Genomic DNA, 18,003 nt, shown 5'->3' on the forward strand with positions numbered 1-18,003 from the left:
GCGAAAGTGTCCACTAAGAAGTCTTCTTCTACAGTGTCAGAATGGAGTTCTACTCCATGATTGGCAGCAGCCCGTTCTATAAGGGCATTAAAGGCAGCAGTGTCCTCTGTGGGAGATGTCTTTATATTGTAAAGCTGCGTGTCAGGAGTATCTGGTGCATTACCTTGGTCGGTGGGGTCATCCCATGCCTGATCCGGGTCTTGCAAGTGATCATCAGGATCGATATCCCCAGGGTAGGTGGTATCATCCCCTATATAGTCCTCTCCTGCATCTGCCTCTGAATGCGTAGGAGAAAAGGACGGCGGATCCTGATGGAAGGGTTGAAAGTGTTCATGAAGCACTGGTTCTGAACCTGCCGGCAATTTGTGTTTTAGAGGAATCTTGTATGAGTCCAAGCCCTTCTCTGGCGTGATTTTCCGCTTGCGGAGCATCAGTCTACCAGTGTCGGCGTCGATAAAGTGTGCCTGCGAAGGCTCAATATCGGTTTGTCCAGTGGAGAGGGACTGTGTTTGGCGGACACCTGTCCGGATTTCGAACATTTTCGGCGCCGTGGGTGGCGGCAGTCCAAATATGATGTGCGCCGGCGCCGAGTGTGATTTTGCGGCCTTGTGCGTTTCGGGACCCGACGTAGAGTGGAGGGTTGCCCGGTCTCTGATGCGTTGCAACGATGCCGAGACCTGTTGCACGGTGAACGCAGATGGCGGCTTGGAACCGATTGGCACCTTGGAGGTAGGCGTCGAAGCGGCATCCGACTTATTTCCAGTCTTTGGGTCGTCGATCCGAACGGAGGTATCGACGCTCGTCGGAGTCGATGATTTCGCAGGCGCCGCTGTCTTCGACGTCGACGCAGACGGGTCGGCCACCTTGACCTTGGTGGGTTGGGCCGTAATCTTCGGTGCCATAGGCCGAGGCGCCTTGTGGGGACCGAGAGCCTTCTTCTTCGGCTCGACGCCCGGACCCGTTGCGGTGAGCTCGGCACCGAAATCTCTTGTGGCGCGGTCGGTGCCGGTGACCTTTGCCGGCATCGAAGGAGTGGAGGGCTTCGAGGCCTTCGAGCCGATCGCAACCAGTTTCACTTTCGGTTTCGATGGAACCGGTGCGACGTACGGTTTCGGTTTCACTGAAGGGAATACAGTCGTCTTCGATAATAACGGCTCCTGTGAAACGTTCGAGGCCGGGCCTTGAGGCGGGGCCGAAGAACCGTGTGATTGATCTTGGGTAAGGCCCGCAGGCGATCCCTCGACCTGAGCCTTATGACGACTTAGTCTCTCGGCCTCCGTATCGACGGGTTGGCCTAGCTCTTCGCTGGAGCTATCTTCCTCGGCCCCAAGGGCCTCATTGTAGTCTCCTACCTCTTCGACAACGTCTTCGCCCTCAAATATCACCTCATCATCGTCTTCCGATCGGGAGTCGTGTTCGGAAGCGTGGCTGGAGTCTACGTCTTCTACGCTCTCGGCGTCTTCGTCTTCGGTGCTAAAGATGTTGGCCGGGGCAGGCGCCGATTGCTGTGCCTCCAATCTCGCTGCCCGTTGATTCCGGAGAGTCTTCTTCGAGCGGAACCGGGCGCAGGCCATACATTTCGACTCATCGTGATCCGGTGAGAGACATTTGTTGCATACCGGATGGACGTCGATGTGTGGGTATTTAGCGTGGCATAAGGGACATCTCTTGAAGGGAGTCCTCGATTCCATCGTCGATCGAAGTTCGATTTTCGGACCAAAGCGGATCCGAAAACCGTGAAGAAGGTGCTAAAACACTAAAGAAACTGGTCGATACCGAACGGGAACAGTACCGACGAGATCTAAAGGCCTTTTGGCCTTAAACTAAAGTTTCCGAACTTGAGCTAAGATAAGCACATCCGAACCCAATGGCGGAAAAAAACAATCTAAGGATGGAGAGGATGCCCATGCGCACTGTAGTCCAGGGGAGGAGCCACCTATCTCGTGATACTTCGAAGACTTTTCCAGGACAACAATGTGCAATCATCCGGACCCAATACTAGGCGGCGATCTATGCACAGATATGAATTCAGCAGCCCACATGCGTCGAACACATCTCTTTAGGATGGGTAGGAAGGGTAAAGTAAATGAAAGGTTTGCTGTCCCTACATTTCTAAACAGACAGATTCTGCAGGGAAAAGGCCTGGTTGGTGCTTGCCAAGTTAGAAGTGCATTTGTTAACTTCCAGTTAGACTTGAATTGGGGTGTCTATATGTATTACTGTAGCAGACAGGCCCAGTTTTTGCACAAGGTTAGATGATTTCAAGGACCAAAAAAAGGTAGTGCCCTTTTTAACTCTGGAAAGATCGGTGGGGAAGGTAGACTATTTTCTCTTATTAATCACTTCCAGACAGTTTTTTTGCTATGGTTGATGTAAATTGTTTTGCAGACGTCCTCCTTCTATTACCATGAAGTAAGTTCTTGCTGGAGGAAGTTGTTTCCAGGCACTGGGACCTTCACAGTGTACAGAGGAGCAACACTAGCCCAGTGGAAGTTCGAAGGAGTGGGACTGCCCATACAGCATTCTCCGACATCTGGTTGGGAAGGACAAGAGCGCTTGCAGTGCCTACCTTCCCCTGCTCACCGGGAGAGGACGCTGCCTCAGGCGGCTCTCAGCACCACCAACAGCTGCAGCAGCTCCAGCATCAGTCAACAGGCAGCAGCTCTCCCGGACTCCGGACAACCTTGCGAAGGATGAGGGCAAGATGAGACAACATTGCTCCTTTCTCTAGGCGGACCAAGAGGCTTCAAACTCCTGGTTGTCCATAGGTGAATTGGACTGAGAGCAGAGATCACCACAGATTGTGGACCCGGGACCACCACAGCCTCTGGAAGAAGCGTCCTTCCGACTGCCATCTTGCCACTCATATCACACATGACTGGGAAATTTGATCAGGAAAGTTGGCATGGTGCCAAACGTGTGGTCTCCAAACAGTTGTTGCCTCCATCAAAACATAAAGAGCAAAGTCAAGTGAATGGTGTCTACTGCCTGCTGCCCACCAGCTGCCAACTCAAACCTGTAACATAAGTGGGACGGATGGATCTAAACCTACATACAGGCAGCAGGGACACGTCATGGACAACAGAGACATGGAGGCTTGAAGATTCATCAGGTTGTTTAAAGGTGATATCCAAACACTGATAACTAGACTTCGATCACCCCCAATTTCACATGCGAACATCATTTTATATCATATGCATGTCACCAATACCCAGCTCCCAGTACATCATAAAAGATTGCTATATCTAGGGCCAGTGCACTTGTCCAATACTGTGGCTGCAGCATTTTCTGTGTAAAATATAGATTTGCCGCACGTTAACTATTACCACAAATTATAAGAAAATAATAGTTCCTAGATCAAACAGTTAGAAGGTAAAAAAAAAAAAAGACACTGTAAATGATTAAAGGGTTACCTGTCAAGCTGTTGACTTGCATTCAGGAATGTGAAACTTTTTGACAAAATCCCCAGCCCCTGGTGAGTAGGGCTTTTGTTTGCAGCAGGAAATATGAGACCCTGCACACTAAAATGGCTGGGAAGGATTAGTCTTTCTATATCATTTATTGACTGACTGACTTTCTATATCATTAAAATATTTTGTTTCACTATTCATAAATAATATTAATGTTAACAGGTGAACAGTGTGTAATCCTGAAACTGAAGTAAGGATTTAAAAAAACATATCCGGGACGTGTAAAATAGGAGAGACATGCATGGTCTTTATTACAAGATGTGTGCACATGGCGGCTAGCTTTCAACTCGGTGTAGTATTGTAGATGATTTTCACAAACTATTTTTCTCTGGGAAGTAGAACAGACAGTTACAAAAACGGCATTCCTGCGCTTCCTAGCAATCCAAAATCACAGTCAGTGAATACAATTTTAAATATGAACTGAAGAATGTGTAATTTTCTTTATTTTCTGTACGTTACATATCATTGCTTTGCTTTGTGTATCAGTGATTGTTAAAAAGTACAAATAGCTAGATAAAAATGGCAATAAAGCTGCTTAACAAGGCCAGAGAATGTGAAAACAAATGTTCTTCAAGTTCCATCTGTCCAGTTTCCTTGCTGCTCAGTTTTCCTCTTTGCTTCGTACTTCGTGTAACACTGCTGCATATATAGACAGTCATTGCTACATAACTTTTTGTGACCCAGTCGTACTTCGTTGGGCATGATTTAGGATCCACCTGGCCCATTCATTCAACCACCACCAGCAATTCACAACCGCCACTGGTCACAGACATCACTCCATCTGTGCCTACGTGGAGAGGGAAAAGCATAGTGAAGGAAGTAGAGGTATTTAAGGAATTTCTTCTCTCCTATAGTGTGGGCCACTGGAATTGTGTGATTCTGCTGCAGCAGCATTATCCGCATAACTATGGATTTGCCATATAATCATATGCAGCATAATCTGCAGATTTTAGCAAAAATCTATTGTTTCTAGCTCAAACGGATCAAACGTTACTATAATTGCTGCAACACATGTTCCTGTGTCTTCGAAGGCCCTATGCAATGCATTACGTTGCATAATTTACCTTTTCTTGCAGCATAATTTAGTCAACCCCGCCACATAATTGGATCCAACCCCGACGCATAATTCCAGTGGCCTGGTAGTCCGCATAGCAGAAGAGTAAGACAATAAAGAGGAGAGAAGTAGTAGGACACGCACTTGCTGTACTCAGCTGGAATGTCCATAAAGTTGGCCCTAATTTACCTACCCCGTCTGGAGCACAAAACAGGTCACCTAAACGCCTCCAAAATACAACTTCGTTAATAATGTGCCTGATATACAAGACGACCTTTCTAACCTACACTATCTAGGAAGTAGGCCGCACCTTGATGCATATTAGGAAAGGTCATACAATCCATATAGTTAGCAAAACAGCATTAGACGACATGATAACAGGAAGCAAAGTTCAGGTCTATTGCAAACATATTTATCGTGAGGTTTAGGCCGTTGTGAAATCCTCTGCGATACAATGCCTAATTTGACGTAACTTGAGAGTAATTTTTCTTGCTTGGTCTAGGTGGATGCCCTTGGAATGGTTTCTGATGAAAAAACACCGCAAGGCATTTCAGTATGGCAATAAAGACAGGAATACAGGCAGGTACCAGGCTAAGTGTGGGTCCAGTGTTTAGTGAAGCACCGCCACCTGCACAGCGAGAAGCACTTACAGACGCAGAAAGGAGTCTGGGAGGACCGTGGGGCATAGGGGTAGGTATATGGGGGTAAAGTGCCTATGATCACAGGAGGAAATGTAAACCGGCCCAAGAAGGAATAACAAAGTGCACAGAAAACAGTAACGAGAGGCATTGCACAGTACAAATGGCTGTAAGTGAGGACCAGGTCCAGTGGGCATTGTGTTGAGAGTAATTAAGCAGGAGCATAGGAGAGAGAAAACAGAGGGCCCGGGGAGGGAAGAAGGGGAACACACCAGAGTGGCGAGGATCACAGACTGGCCTGTTGAAAGTCAGTGTACTGAATCCAGAATTTCTGGTTCTTCTCAGGCAGTGCTATGTGCAGAACGACTGGATGTCACTTCTGAAGTCATGTGTTGGGCAATCAATGCAGAATGGAGCCCCCCATCCATCAAGGATTCACGTATGGAACAAGGGTCCTCGTGTCTGACTTCTGGCCCCCAAGCAGAACACTTCGTTTTATGAACCAGTGAGGTCTTGGAAAAGCATCCTCGAGATATTTTGCTTCAAGGACGGTAGATCAGCTTGTCCAGTCCTGTATCATCTATGAATTAGCAAGCTTTGGTTAGGGAATCCCAGACCCTCGCCTCTTCGCAGAGCAGTGGAGCACAGTTTGCACCACCTTGAAGAATCCAAAGGCTAGAAAACCAGTCACAGCATTCTCCACCTCTCCTTCAGAGAAGTACATTAGGCGTGAAAATAGATTGAAAACAGTAACTGTTGAAGAACATCTCAAACGGAGAGAAGAATTAAACAGCAATTTGAACCAATGAGTTACTGTAGGATCAAAGATAATTTCCAAATGCTCTATAATCTGTGTGCCATACAAGTGATGGGAAAAGCACATTTGCATGGACGTGGCAACCTCAATGCATTCAGAATGACCGGAAACTGATAAGATTGTCAGCATCTTGATTTTCAAAATAGCAATCATGATGAATTTTAAAGCAAACTGTTACCTATCAATGGAAAAAGTCCACTTGAGGCCACATGCTAGGAACACTGAAATGTCAAACCCACTGTGTCACTGTTAGAACCAGCAACCGCAGGGTTCAAATAAATTCTACAACTTTGGATTTAATCATGTTTCACCGCAGTGGGCAGACTGTGTCAACTAACTAGAGATGCAAAGCGAATGCAATTCCCACTACTGGATCACTTGACAGTGGTCAAGCACTAAAAGAACATGGAGTCTGAGCTCTCACGTCGGCTGTAGGATGTGAAGCTAGAAAAATCCCATACAGACAGGGCTAGTCACCAGTCGAAGCAGGGTAAGGCGAGGCAGAAAGCCTAACAAGCTGGAGGCTATTGTCCATGGTTCAGCTCTCAATTGGCAAAAATCTCGCCCATAGGGATCCAGATGTTCTTACACTGGGTAGCATGGTACAGAAACTCCTCCCCAGCGCCCTGCTCTGGGTCCGCCCAGTTCCGCTGGGTCCCATAGTTCACCCAAGTGCGCTTCACATTCTCTGCCGAAGACCACTCCACGAACTTGGAGCCCTGAAAATGGGTGAAAAAGGAGATTTCAGTTCTATCAAAGAAAATAAACTACTGGACTTTTGGAACAACCACCATTACCCTCTTCTATCTTATTTTATTAAAGCATTCACTACCATCACCTCATCCTATCACAAAGGCCAATTTTCTATCGGCCTTGCAAATACCTCATATTTCATTATGCAGGCAAACCTGCCCCTTCCAAGCTATTTATGGGTGGTATAACTAATCATTTTCAGGCTTGGGTAAGCACATACTCCAAGAAGAGTTAACATGGCTGTTGATCTTCTATTCCAGCTAACAAAAGAGCTGGTAACATGCTTTGGCCTATCATAATCACCTAACCGCAGATTGAATATTCACGGATGAACCTACGTCAACCAAGCTAACTGAAGACATGGTACCAAGGCTATTCTTCTCCCCAACCAGTCTACTAGCTCAAGCTATCTATCACCAGGTCTACTAACGTGACTGGGTCTCTCCTGTCCCAGATCTGGCCAAAGATCTGTATGAACCTACTGCACATACGTCCAGATTGAATAATCCTGGATGGACCCACATTCAATTGCTAACTCCAGATTTGATAACAGGGCTAGTTCTCCCACGACCTGACAAGCCTCAAAACTCATTATGTGGTGAGATCTTTCCCCATCCAGCTAACTGTAGATCGTCACACAAGGCTGGGCGTAGCTTGCCAAGGTAGCAGTAATTCTGGGGATATGAATGAGACTTTTACTACCCAACTAACCTCCGATCTGATAACATAGTTATACTCTTCCTAAAAAGCTAACCCTATATCTGCTAACCTTGATGATTAACTCCACCTAGTTGATCCCAGATGTCTGTATTACAATTAAGTAACATTGCCTATTCGTTTACACTAGAGTGATAAGTGAGACAGTGCGTCTCCACAATGTGTATCTAATAAAAGCCCATTTCCCATTATGACAAGTGTCTACTCAGCCTACGGACCCTAGTTGTAGCACTTACCTGGTCACTACCAAAGTACCACATCGCCTGCACATCCTGGTGCTCCACTAGGAACTTGGTCAGGTGATCACGACCTCCAGTAAGGATATTCACAACACCACCTGGAAGGTCTGAGGTGTCGAAAACCTAAAATGTAATTTGAAAAAATGACCACGCTCAGTACTCCATATATGAAGGAGAGGGTTGTGAAACACCCTCTTATAAAGAATACATTTTAGAAAACATGGCAGGAGTCCTGCATTGTGCTGAAAAAAGCAGAAACATCTACTATTGTAGCAACTGAAAATGTTTGCAAGTATTGTAAAGTACGTAATGCCAAAAAAATAAATTCTAGAAATGACAATATCTGCCATCTTAAATTCCCTGCCTCTCACTCCACCCATCTAAGACAGATGGAATGGAAGCCGTACTCTTTGTTTTCACCCTCTGTCTTTCATATATGGAGGATACACAGTAAACATTCAAAGGCATTAAACTAGCAAATCTAGTTTCACTCAAACTTGCATGGTATCCTATTGCTAGTATGATGGTTGCATCCCATCGCACACTCGTAACTTATCTATATACATGAATAACTATACTAAACATATATAAATACGTATATGTATTGTGTGAACTCTGCATGGAGCAGTCTTGTAAAGACCAGGCCCACAGACTTCTAAGAAAGTAAGAAAGGATGTCTGCTTGTGGATCTCAATATACAGTTAAATCCAGGGTTACACATTTCATCAGTGTATATACAGCACGCCTATTCATAGCAATATGATGTATCACCATTTGTGTCATGTGAACGAGATCTCCTCAAGGGGAATTGTAAAATAATGTTTTTCATTAAACATTAAATACTAAAAGGGCCTATAAATTTTCCCTAAGGCATATGTGAAACTGCTCCTACTTAAAAAAAACACAAATCTTTAAAGAAAAATGATTTACAAATCCACTGACACAACACAACCATTAACTTGTTTTAAATATATTAATTTTCATATATCGAAACATGTATATCGAAATCTTTTCAGATTTCTCTTTTCAACGGCTGTCCAGGGAACATAAAGAACAAAACATCACATTCACATATACATAGTATAGTGGAAATCACAAATCTCCCAGTGATCACAAACATGAGACATTGGAACCACAAATAATCAAAATGTCCCAAAAATGTTTTGTTCAGTGTATCCTTATATCTTCTTTACATATTCCAAGGATAGCTGACATAGGACATAACGTAATGTCGTCGACATTTCGACCCTGTGATCAAGTGTTATTCACTATACATCATGTCGGGGCTTCCTCAGGACTAAAACAGACCAAAGGGCAGCCTTAAATGTATTCAAAGAAAGATACATATGGCGTGTCCCAAACGGTATCCATTAGTTATGTAACATGACATCCCAGACCCCAGCTGGGCTTCACCTGATGTGGGGATGGGGTTATTATTACCCTCCTTTAATTGTAGTCCTCTTGGCCCAACCGTGGCTTCATTTAAAATAAACAGCAGCAGCTCCTGTCGTGTCTGCTGTCTTCCTGCATGGACACGCCACATATGTCTTTCTTTGAATACATTTAAGGCTGACCTCTGGTCTGTTTTAGTCCTGGGGAAGTCCCTCCATGATGTATAGTGAATAGCCCTTGATCACCGGGTTGAAATGTCGACATTACGTTTTTTCCTACATCAGCTATCCTTGGAATATATAAAGAAGATATAAGGATACACTTAACAAAACATTTTGGGACATTTTGATTATTTGTGGCTCCAAGGTCTCATGTTTGTGTATGTGATCACGGGGAGATTTGTGATTTTCACTATGTATATCTGAATGTGATGTATTGTTCTTTATGTTCTCTGGATAGCCGTTGAAAAGAGAAATATGAAAAGAGTTAGATATACATGTTTTGATATATGAAAAATAATATATGTAAAACAAGTTAATGGTTGAGTTGCGTCAGTGTTTTTTTTCCTTTAACTCCTTCCCTGCTCATGACGGAACCACTCCGTCATGAGCCACGGGCGCCGTGTGCTCATGACGGAGTGGTTCCGTCATGCTGCGGCCGTTGGCGGCCGCTCCGCCCACACGGCACTGATTCCCCGCCTGTGCGGGCGATCAATGCGAGTGGGCGGAGTCGTGACGGAACCACTCCGTCATGAGCACAGCGCGCCCGTGGCTCATGACGGAGTGGTTCCGTCACGAGCATGGCGGCGCCGCAAACCCCCCAAACCCCCCCCGCGCCACGGCAAAATTCGTGCCGCGGCGAAGGGGCTAAAGAGTTTTTTTTTTGGAGTAGGAGATGTTTCACACATGCTTGAGGGATCATTTATAGGCCATTTTAGTATTTAATGTTCAATGAAAAACATTATTTTACAATTCCCTTAAGAAGATTTTGTTCACCCGACAGAACTGTTTATAGCCCATAACTGCATACACAGGTTTTGAGGGACACAGGGTAACCCCATTATATTTAATGGTATCACCATTTGCAGCTGGCCCGGCAATAGTGGGTAGTGGTGGGGTATATAGGGGCTGCATATACACAAACTCTACAGTACAACACAGTACTCCTCTGTAGTCCTCTGATCTGTGGCCCAATTTCGGCCAAGGGTCTACCTTAGTTTTGAAGCCCACACTCTTTGCCCAATCTCTGCACTTGCAAGAAGCAGAAATGGCTTAGCATATTAAATCCTTAATTACTTTTTATAAGAAGTGAAGTCAACAGGGATTGAAAAAATGCTGTTATCATAGCTCTCTCTTTTTTAATGGGTTGATGTTTACAAACAATCGCATTCTTCTTTTTTCTTGAGTGGTATTATTATATTCTAACAAATACATTACTTAGATAATCAGTGGCCCATCTCTCCTAAGGTCTAACTCGACAACACAAATGAGTGGCCTTCAAACAGATTTAGACACACTTGAAAAATGTTAAACAATAAGGCTGTGCGCACAAAACTACATGACAAACTTGGTAGTTTGAATACCTTAAAAGCGGACACTTGGGCGTACGTCAAAAAAGTGGCAGTTATTTTTGTATACAATGAGAAATTTAAGAAGACCTTTAGCTTCATGTAAAACAACTGTTTCAAGATGTTGGATGGTTTTAGGAATATACTCTACTCGAGCAGACATTAACAAACTCTACAAAGAGCCTTGAGAGAGAAATCGGAGACAGCAAAGCAGTAAGCGATGCTAAAATCGCCCTCGATACTTTTCCAGCAATCCACTGATGAATTTCAGTTGATGAATCATAGTCACAAAAGAGACAAAATACAAGCGAACACTGTGCGATACAATAAAGAGATTGTCTACCAATACCTTTGGCAGTATAGTAATTGCACCAACACTCCAGAGGATCAGAAGCACCACAAGAAGAACTAGAAGGAACTAGAAGGAATCGGTTACACGGTCAGATTCCTCATTTTATTATAACAAGCGAAACAGTCAAACAAAAGGATCATAGGCTACCTATGACTAATCCCACCTCACATCGTAAAGCCAATAACTGGGTTTACTGCAGGATGACGACTACTGGTTTGCACCTCTTTATGAAACGCAACACCACAGATCTCTTGATCCAATCTAGTGGACTGTTGGTGTTCCAAGAGAATATTGTCAGGCCTGGGGCATGCAGTGTGGGGAGAGGAGGGCATTCGTAGGGCTTGCCGAGGACATGAAGCATCCAGGCAGAGTGGACCAAGCACGAAAGTATTCTCTAAAGTACCCAGGAGAGCTGTTTAACAACCTGAAAGAAAATAACAAGGTTAGAACAAAGAACCTGGCCCAGTGGGTCCATCTTGAGCCCCTCCAACTAAATTTTTGTCTGGGCCAGCATGTGTGGAGGAAATATATTGATAAAGATTTATGATCTACCCTGCCCTAGTTCACATTCTGAACTCTGCTCCTTTATCCAATGGCTCAATAATCAAAGTAAGGACCTTTAGATTTACTCTACATCACAGCACGGAGAAAGTGAAATACTTAGACCCTGTAGTACACCACAATAAGAACAATATATCTACACTGCTCTATAGAAGATGTCCATAAAGAGAAACTCATTGCTGTTGTACAATAGTCACCATCCACATTCCCTTAAGAGATAAATTTACCAAAATACAATGCAGTTAAATAAACAAGGATGACTTCTTTATTGAATTCAATTATTTTTATATAAAAAGCTTATCAATAAAGAACCTTTGTTAAACGTTCCACAAAAGGGCATAGTATTGTTCCTGTGAGATATTACTACAACCTAACGAAGGACTATGTCAAATGATTGTTTTATTGTGTGAGCACATTCATACCAATCATTTAACAAGCTGCAAAAAAGCGATTCTGGCTTACATAGGTCAAACAACACAGATTATTAAATAAGGAACATCCCAGCACATGGACAGGACTCATTGTTCGGTAATGAATTCCCAGAAGGTTGAACATTTCTCTGCATTAAATCATACAGCAATCAATGTCCGGTGATTTAGGTCATCGATGCAGAATCTACTAGTACTGAGAAAATTACGTTGGGTTGACCGCCCACATACCATCAACTTTGGGCTAAATGAAGCCTCAGAATTAAGCGATATCACACTCCTATGATCTCCGTTATCCATCATTTACTTTTCAATGTGTAAAATAACGAGACTGTGTTATACCTAGATCATAATTCACAGTCTGCTGTATCGGTTCTGTATATATATTTTATATTAATAACAGAAGACAGTGTTTATTTGAAAACCACTATCAAGGTTTTGAATTGCATATTACTTTTTTGCATTTAGATGTTTACATACGATGACATCTTTCAGTAATTTTAAGTTTTTAAGTAATTTTAAGTTGAATTTTTAGACATAGATTGATTAGTTGCACGAACACGCTTGTTACAAATCAGCACAACCGTTTTTTAGGTCTCGCACCTAGCATTGCGCAACATTCTTCTTGTAGGGGCTTCAGAAAGCTGACCTGTGCGTGTGGTTTTGTTATCGTTGCAGGCTATTGGGCGTTGCGTGCGTCTCTCTAACAAAGACAGCAGGTAATTGGGCAAACGCGGACGCATGTCCCGCATTTGCCCCGCCCACGGCCTATTGGTGTCTGTTACAAGCACGGCCGACATTTGTTTTGCATTATCGTGCCCAGACTCGAGCGCCATAATGCAAAACAGATGGCCTGCTCCCTCACACAAGCGCGCACCACTTGCGATGAACCTTTGTGTTTATTTTTGTGATCGGTGATTTGAAAATATACGCGCAACACCACCAGTGTCTGTTTAATACTGTTAGACGTATTCCATGTCTATTGCAAATGTTCACCCAAATGCCATGTTTCGGCTCTAAATCTAGTCTATGCTTTAAACGGTTGTATTCGTGAAACCAGCGGGCGAACCCAGGTTTCCACATAACCAGCCTTCTGATCCTGGACAAGCCCATGACTCACTTCACTTGTCTTCTAAACCCGGAGTCTTTGGATACATGGCAAACATCCAATTTTAACGTTTGTAAAAAATAAAATTTAAAAAATGATATTTCTGTCGAGTTTCTAGAAACAATCGTTATACCTGCTGGAATTGCAAGCGGCATATTTAGCTTTCCGTGGTTCCAAATAATCCATTTATTTAAACCCTGGCGCCACACCGCAGGGGCTGAAACCCGTGTAGACCCACAGATGCGCCACCTCAGCGACCGGGCTGCAGCGCCCCTTTCTAGACGCGATCGATTTCTAACCCCGGATCACCTGCACGGCTATATTTTTGCAATTCTACATAATTCACGTTTTATGTCGTAGGCTGAATATCTGAAACCAAGGAAGAGTATTTTGCTTGGCATGGCAAAGCGCGACGAAGCAGCCGTTTAATATGCGTGTTCTGGTTTAGCTTTCTAACTCCTTGCGCTCGAGAAGACAGCCAAAAATAGATCCCCCAATATGATGACGTATAAATGGGTGCTCACTCAGAGCTACCATGTGCAGTAAACAGAGAGGCAAAAGGCTTGGGTAGAGGAAGTGACACCCGCACCCTCTGACATCAGAGCATTGACCCCTTGAGGTACTGGCGGCTCCCATAGAGAGGCGGGTGGAGAGAGCCCTTCACATATTCGACGCATAAACAGCTGCTTTTGGGTGACGCCTCGCCGTTCGGTTTAGGACCCGTGCAGTGCTTAATTTGTAAAAGAATACGTGCCGGGCCCCACTTTTGATAGTCAGCAGCAAGTGCTGCCTGAATACAAAGGCTGCGTGGTCTTAATTTCACCCGGTCCCTCTTTAATCCACCGCCAGTCAATCGCTCTCTGTCCCTTCACCACTCTCACTCAGGCTATTTTGTGGCCCTGTTGTCTTTGCCACTGCTTCTTGTCTTTCTCCCTTTAGTGTTTTGCTCCCATGCTCGGGGTCACAGTTTGATGAGTGAGAAATAGGTGCTGGTGAGCCCCATCTGCAGACACCGCTCCAAATTAAGAATGTGCGCACTGCCCTTGAGGGTGGGGGCTGCGCGCTGAGGATCTGCCCCGGGTCAGGCACGGACATGCCCGCCAACTCGTGCACCGTGGAGGGAGGGGCACCCGCTGTTCACGTGTGTCAACTGTCCAAAACACGCTCCGTCGGCTATGCAGCCAAAGGCTGCTCCCACTGGTGTCTGTTCCGCGTGGAGGCTTTTGGTACTAGTGTGCAGGGGGCTCACTGGTGTCCTGGATGGAGGCTGCTACCACCACTGTCCCGGGGGTGGAGTCTGCTCGCACTGGTATCCAAGAGAGGAGGTTTCAGGGGCTGGGGTGCTCTCACTAGTGTACATTCAAATCCTGGGCACACATGCATTAGTATGTACAAAAGAGGTCACATGAACATAAGTAGATTTGAGGAATGAATATCAATGTTCGCAGTAGAGTTGTTTCTTGTTTCTTTTAATTCATATCATGTAGAACACAAGCATATGCAATGCAATAGGTCTCGCAATTACGCACGTTTAAGCTATTGGCATTGTAAATGACACTGCCTTTTATTTATGTTTTAAAAACAAAAACAAAAGGCATTGTTATTTGCAATGTTTATAGCTCAAACTCGCGAAAATGTGAGACCTATTGCATTGCAAATGCTTGTTTTTTAAGTCACAAAAATGTATCCACAAAATTGTATAGCTCCATGGACATTTCTTGATTGTTTCTTCCTTTGTTTCACTGGGATGAGTGAAGCCTTTGAGATAACATGCACGCTAAGCTCAGCTATGTTTTTAGTATCCCCTTCTCTCTCTTTACTTATGGAGGTTAACGCTCTAGTGTTATCATGCACACTCATCCCAGCAGCCTGTCTTGCGAATGGCCTGTGTCTATTTATTACATGAACACTCCATGTAGCAACCTTTCCTTTGATTAGGCACCACTACTCTCTGAAGAGTTCTTCTTTCACCAGGCGCGTTCCAGATGTGGACATTAAATACTTTTATCCACCCTCCTGACCTGTCATTGTATCAAACATTAGTAGGCCCACTCTAACATAAATGTGTCTCAATTTATCCCCACTTTAAAAACTTTTGACTGAATGGGGTATATTTTCCAAACAGATACCAGAACGGTATTTCCTACACACCATCCATAATTACTCTTTGGCACGATAGGGGTAAGAATTCTGTACTCCCTGTTGGTTTTCCATGTATGGCAATACATTTCTATAGATTCATATGTTGTTCATTATATTTCCAAAAGACGGATGTATTGATGGATTCTCGTGATGTGAGCAAATGTTTTTTTACCACCACCCTGGCACCTACAGATGTTCTTTCTGTGATCGGCTGATTTAAATATCTCTTTTTATCCATCCCTTTTGTATGTAGGTTGTAAACTGACATGTTCCTACCCAGAAGAGACCAGAGACTTTACATCTTCTAGGGTTGAAACAGCTACTATATTTGATAGGACTAAGATCTTAAACTACAAGACACAAGTAGTTCCGATGATTAACTAGAATATATTTCTTTACAATACAGCCTTCAACACACCTTTGGCACTTAAAATTTCTGCACTTATTCACTGCAAGTAACCAAAATTGCATATTTGGAAATGAAGGTTGCGTCCATGCAACCTTGTTCACCATACAAAATGCATTTTTCATATGAGTGCAGTTTAAATACAATGACATTATCAAGTGTTAACTGAAACAGAAAGAGGACTGTGTCCTACGTATTGCTTTGGCCACAGGGCACGAGTCGGGGGTACACGCGGGTGAACGTCGTCCCCCCACTTTTTTCACAGGGTGGACGCCATCCACCCTGTCAAGAAGTGTGGCCCCACTGTAAAATATGCTGAATTCGTCCCGTTGTAATTTACAAACACCGGGACACATCCTGCAGCGCCTGCAAGTTGTTATCTGCTTTCTATTTGCACCAACGTGCAGGCGGGGATGGGGCTCTCTTAGTTCTGACTCCTGCTGGGCCCATAACAAAGGCCGAATCGGAAGAGTCATCAGGCCTCCTTTTTAGGTCTCGGCTAGCGTAGGCTGCGCAGACATGCGCAGTCTCGCTGGCGAGATTAAATGTTTTCGGTTAGTTTTCTCTAGTGGGCTTTAAGCCCCGCCTCTCCTTTCCATTGGCTGTCACCGTTTATGCTAAACAGTGGCCAGCCATTGGAAAAGAGTGTCTCTGACGTACACTTTTTCTCTTTTAGAGCCGTCCCAGTTGGACTGGCTGCCCCGACTTACTGCTGCCGTAAAAGGTTTTCTTATCTTTATGGGGCCAAACACATGGCCCCATAAAGATAAGAAACCAGTCATGCGAGTCAGTCCAACTGGGACGGCTCGCGAGCCAGTCCAACTAGAACGGCTCTGAAAGAGAAAAAAAAAGCGGGAGGCGTTGTTGGCGTTGCTTGTATTCCCACTGTTCAGTGTTGAACCTCGACTCTTCTACCATGAAGCAATACCACAAAAGAGTCATGCGGGAGGAACAACGCGCCGATAGGTGTGCGCCTGCATCGGACGCTGTGCGCACAGCGCCAATGGGAAACCGCTAAAAATGGCATTGAAGCGCGAGGGACACAAGGCGAAAAGACGCCTACAATACTGTCATAAGGCGTTTGACAAGTGTTCAATGAAACTAGAAAGTACTAAGACGTCAAATTGATCCCTAACTTTTAGTAATCTGAAAACAGAGGTAGGGCAACGATACCCGTTAGTGGAAACACGGTGCTTTACTTATAGCGCTATTTGGAATTTGAACGGGCGTCTGCCCTTCTTGTGTTTTCTAATTAGTCTGCTTTTTGTTTCCATGATGTGCCCCGGAACGCGTTGCAGATCCATTAGAAGCAGTTTCAACACACATCGAAATGCTCATGCTTTGCTAGTAAAAGCGGCTAGAAGTGAAAAAAAAACTTTTACTAAGGTGCCAGAGACGGAAGGAAATATATGCTTGCAAAGCCATAGGATCCCTATTCTTTTAAGTTTTTCAGACTAGTGCCCGTGTAGAATCTGCTGTTCGATGCCTCGTTTACATGCATCACAAAGTAGTGATCCACTAAGGGACTACGGCGGGAAAGTGTGAAGCTTGGACTAACTTGGGTTATCGTCGGGCGAGGAACGGCGACCCTTTACAATTCCTTTTGTACATCATGTACCAACTCTAGCACACGTTTGGGTTCAGCGGGTGAGTCGGTTTACTAAAATGATATGTCGTTATAGGTAAACAGTTGAATACGGAAAGGTTTTCTTCCTTTCTTTGAAATCTAGTTATGTTTAGGGTGCAGGAGTGTCTGATTCAGGCACTAAATAAATGGATTGTGTTTTTATTTAATTTTTTTAAATATGCTGATCTTTTTAAAGAGCAACATGGAGACAGCTTGCTGTCTGCCCTGCCCCTTTCAAAATTTGACCCGCCCCCAACTGTTTATGTTTGGGATCTTACGATCAAACGCCTGGAGTATGTTTGTTTTCCGCAAGATTGGTTTCATGGACAAGTGTACGGCTTCCTACTTTTGAAGGTGTTGTTGACTAAAGGCACTAGAGAACAATCTAAAGCTTTTTACGTTTGCTTTTATTACTGTTATTCAATATTCCATGTACTTCATATGCATATGTATGCATATATATATATATATATATATATATATATATATATATATATATATATGCGTATGCATTCCTAAATATGTATGTTTATATGTGTGTATATATATATACATACATCTAGGAACATAAATATATACATCCGCATATTTATATTAATACAAATATTAATGCAGCCATAAATATACATAGAAACATATGCATATTAAGGACATGAAAGTATGAAAAACACTAATAAAAAGCAACACTAAAAAAACTAAATAAATGAAAACAGCATTGCTTAGACTTTAATA

The 18,003-nt window shown here is 43.9% G+C and overlaps 1 protein-coding gene across 1 annotated transcript in view; it reads right to left on the bottom strand.

Annotated features, from left to right (window-relative positions):
- Window positions 1-3,697: 3,697 nt before the first annotated feature.
- The window catches only part of ALDH16A1 (aldehyde dehydrogenase 16 family member A1), a 680,379-nt gene continuing 666,073 nt past the window's right edge, over window positions 3,698-18,003 (bottom strand). The window contains exons 16-17 of the mRNA XM_085616325.1: window positions 7,686-7,811; window positions 3,698-6,698 (exon numbers count right to left, since the gene is read on the bottom strand). Of these exons, the coding sequence (XP_085472451.1) occupies window positions 6,525-6,698; window positions 7,686-7,811 (300 nt within the window). The 3' untranslated portion in view covers window positions 3,698-6,524. The remainder of the gene's footprint in view (window positions 6,699-7,685; window positions 7,812-18,003) is intronic.

This window comes from Triturus cristatus, chromosome 7 (assembly GCF_964204655.1).
Source record: "Triturus cristatus chromosome 7, aTriCri1.1, whole genome shotgun sequence".
In the NCBI taxonomy this organism is placed as follows: Eukaryota; Metazoa; Chordata; class Amphibia; order Caudata; family Salamandridae; genus Triturus; species Triturus cristatus.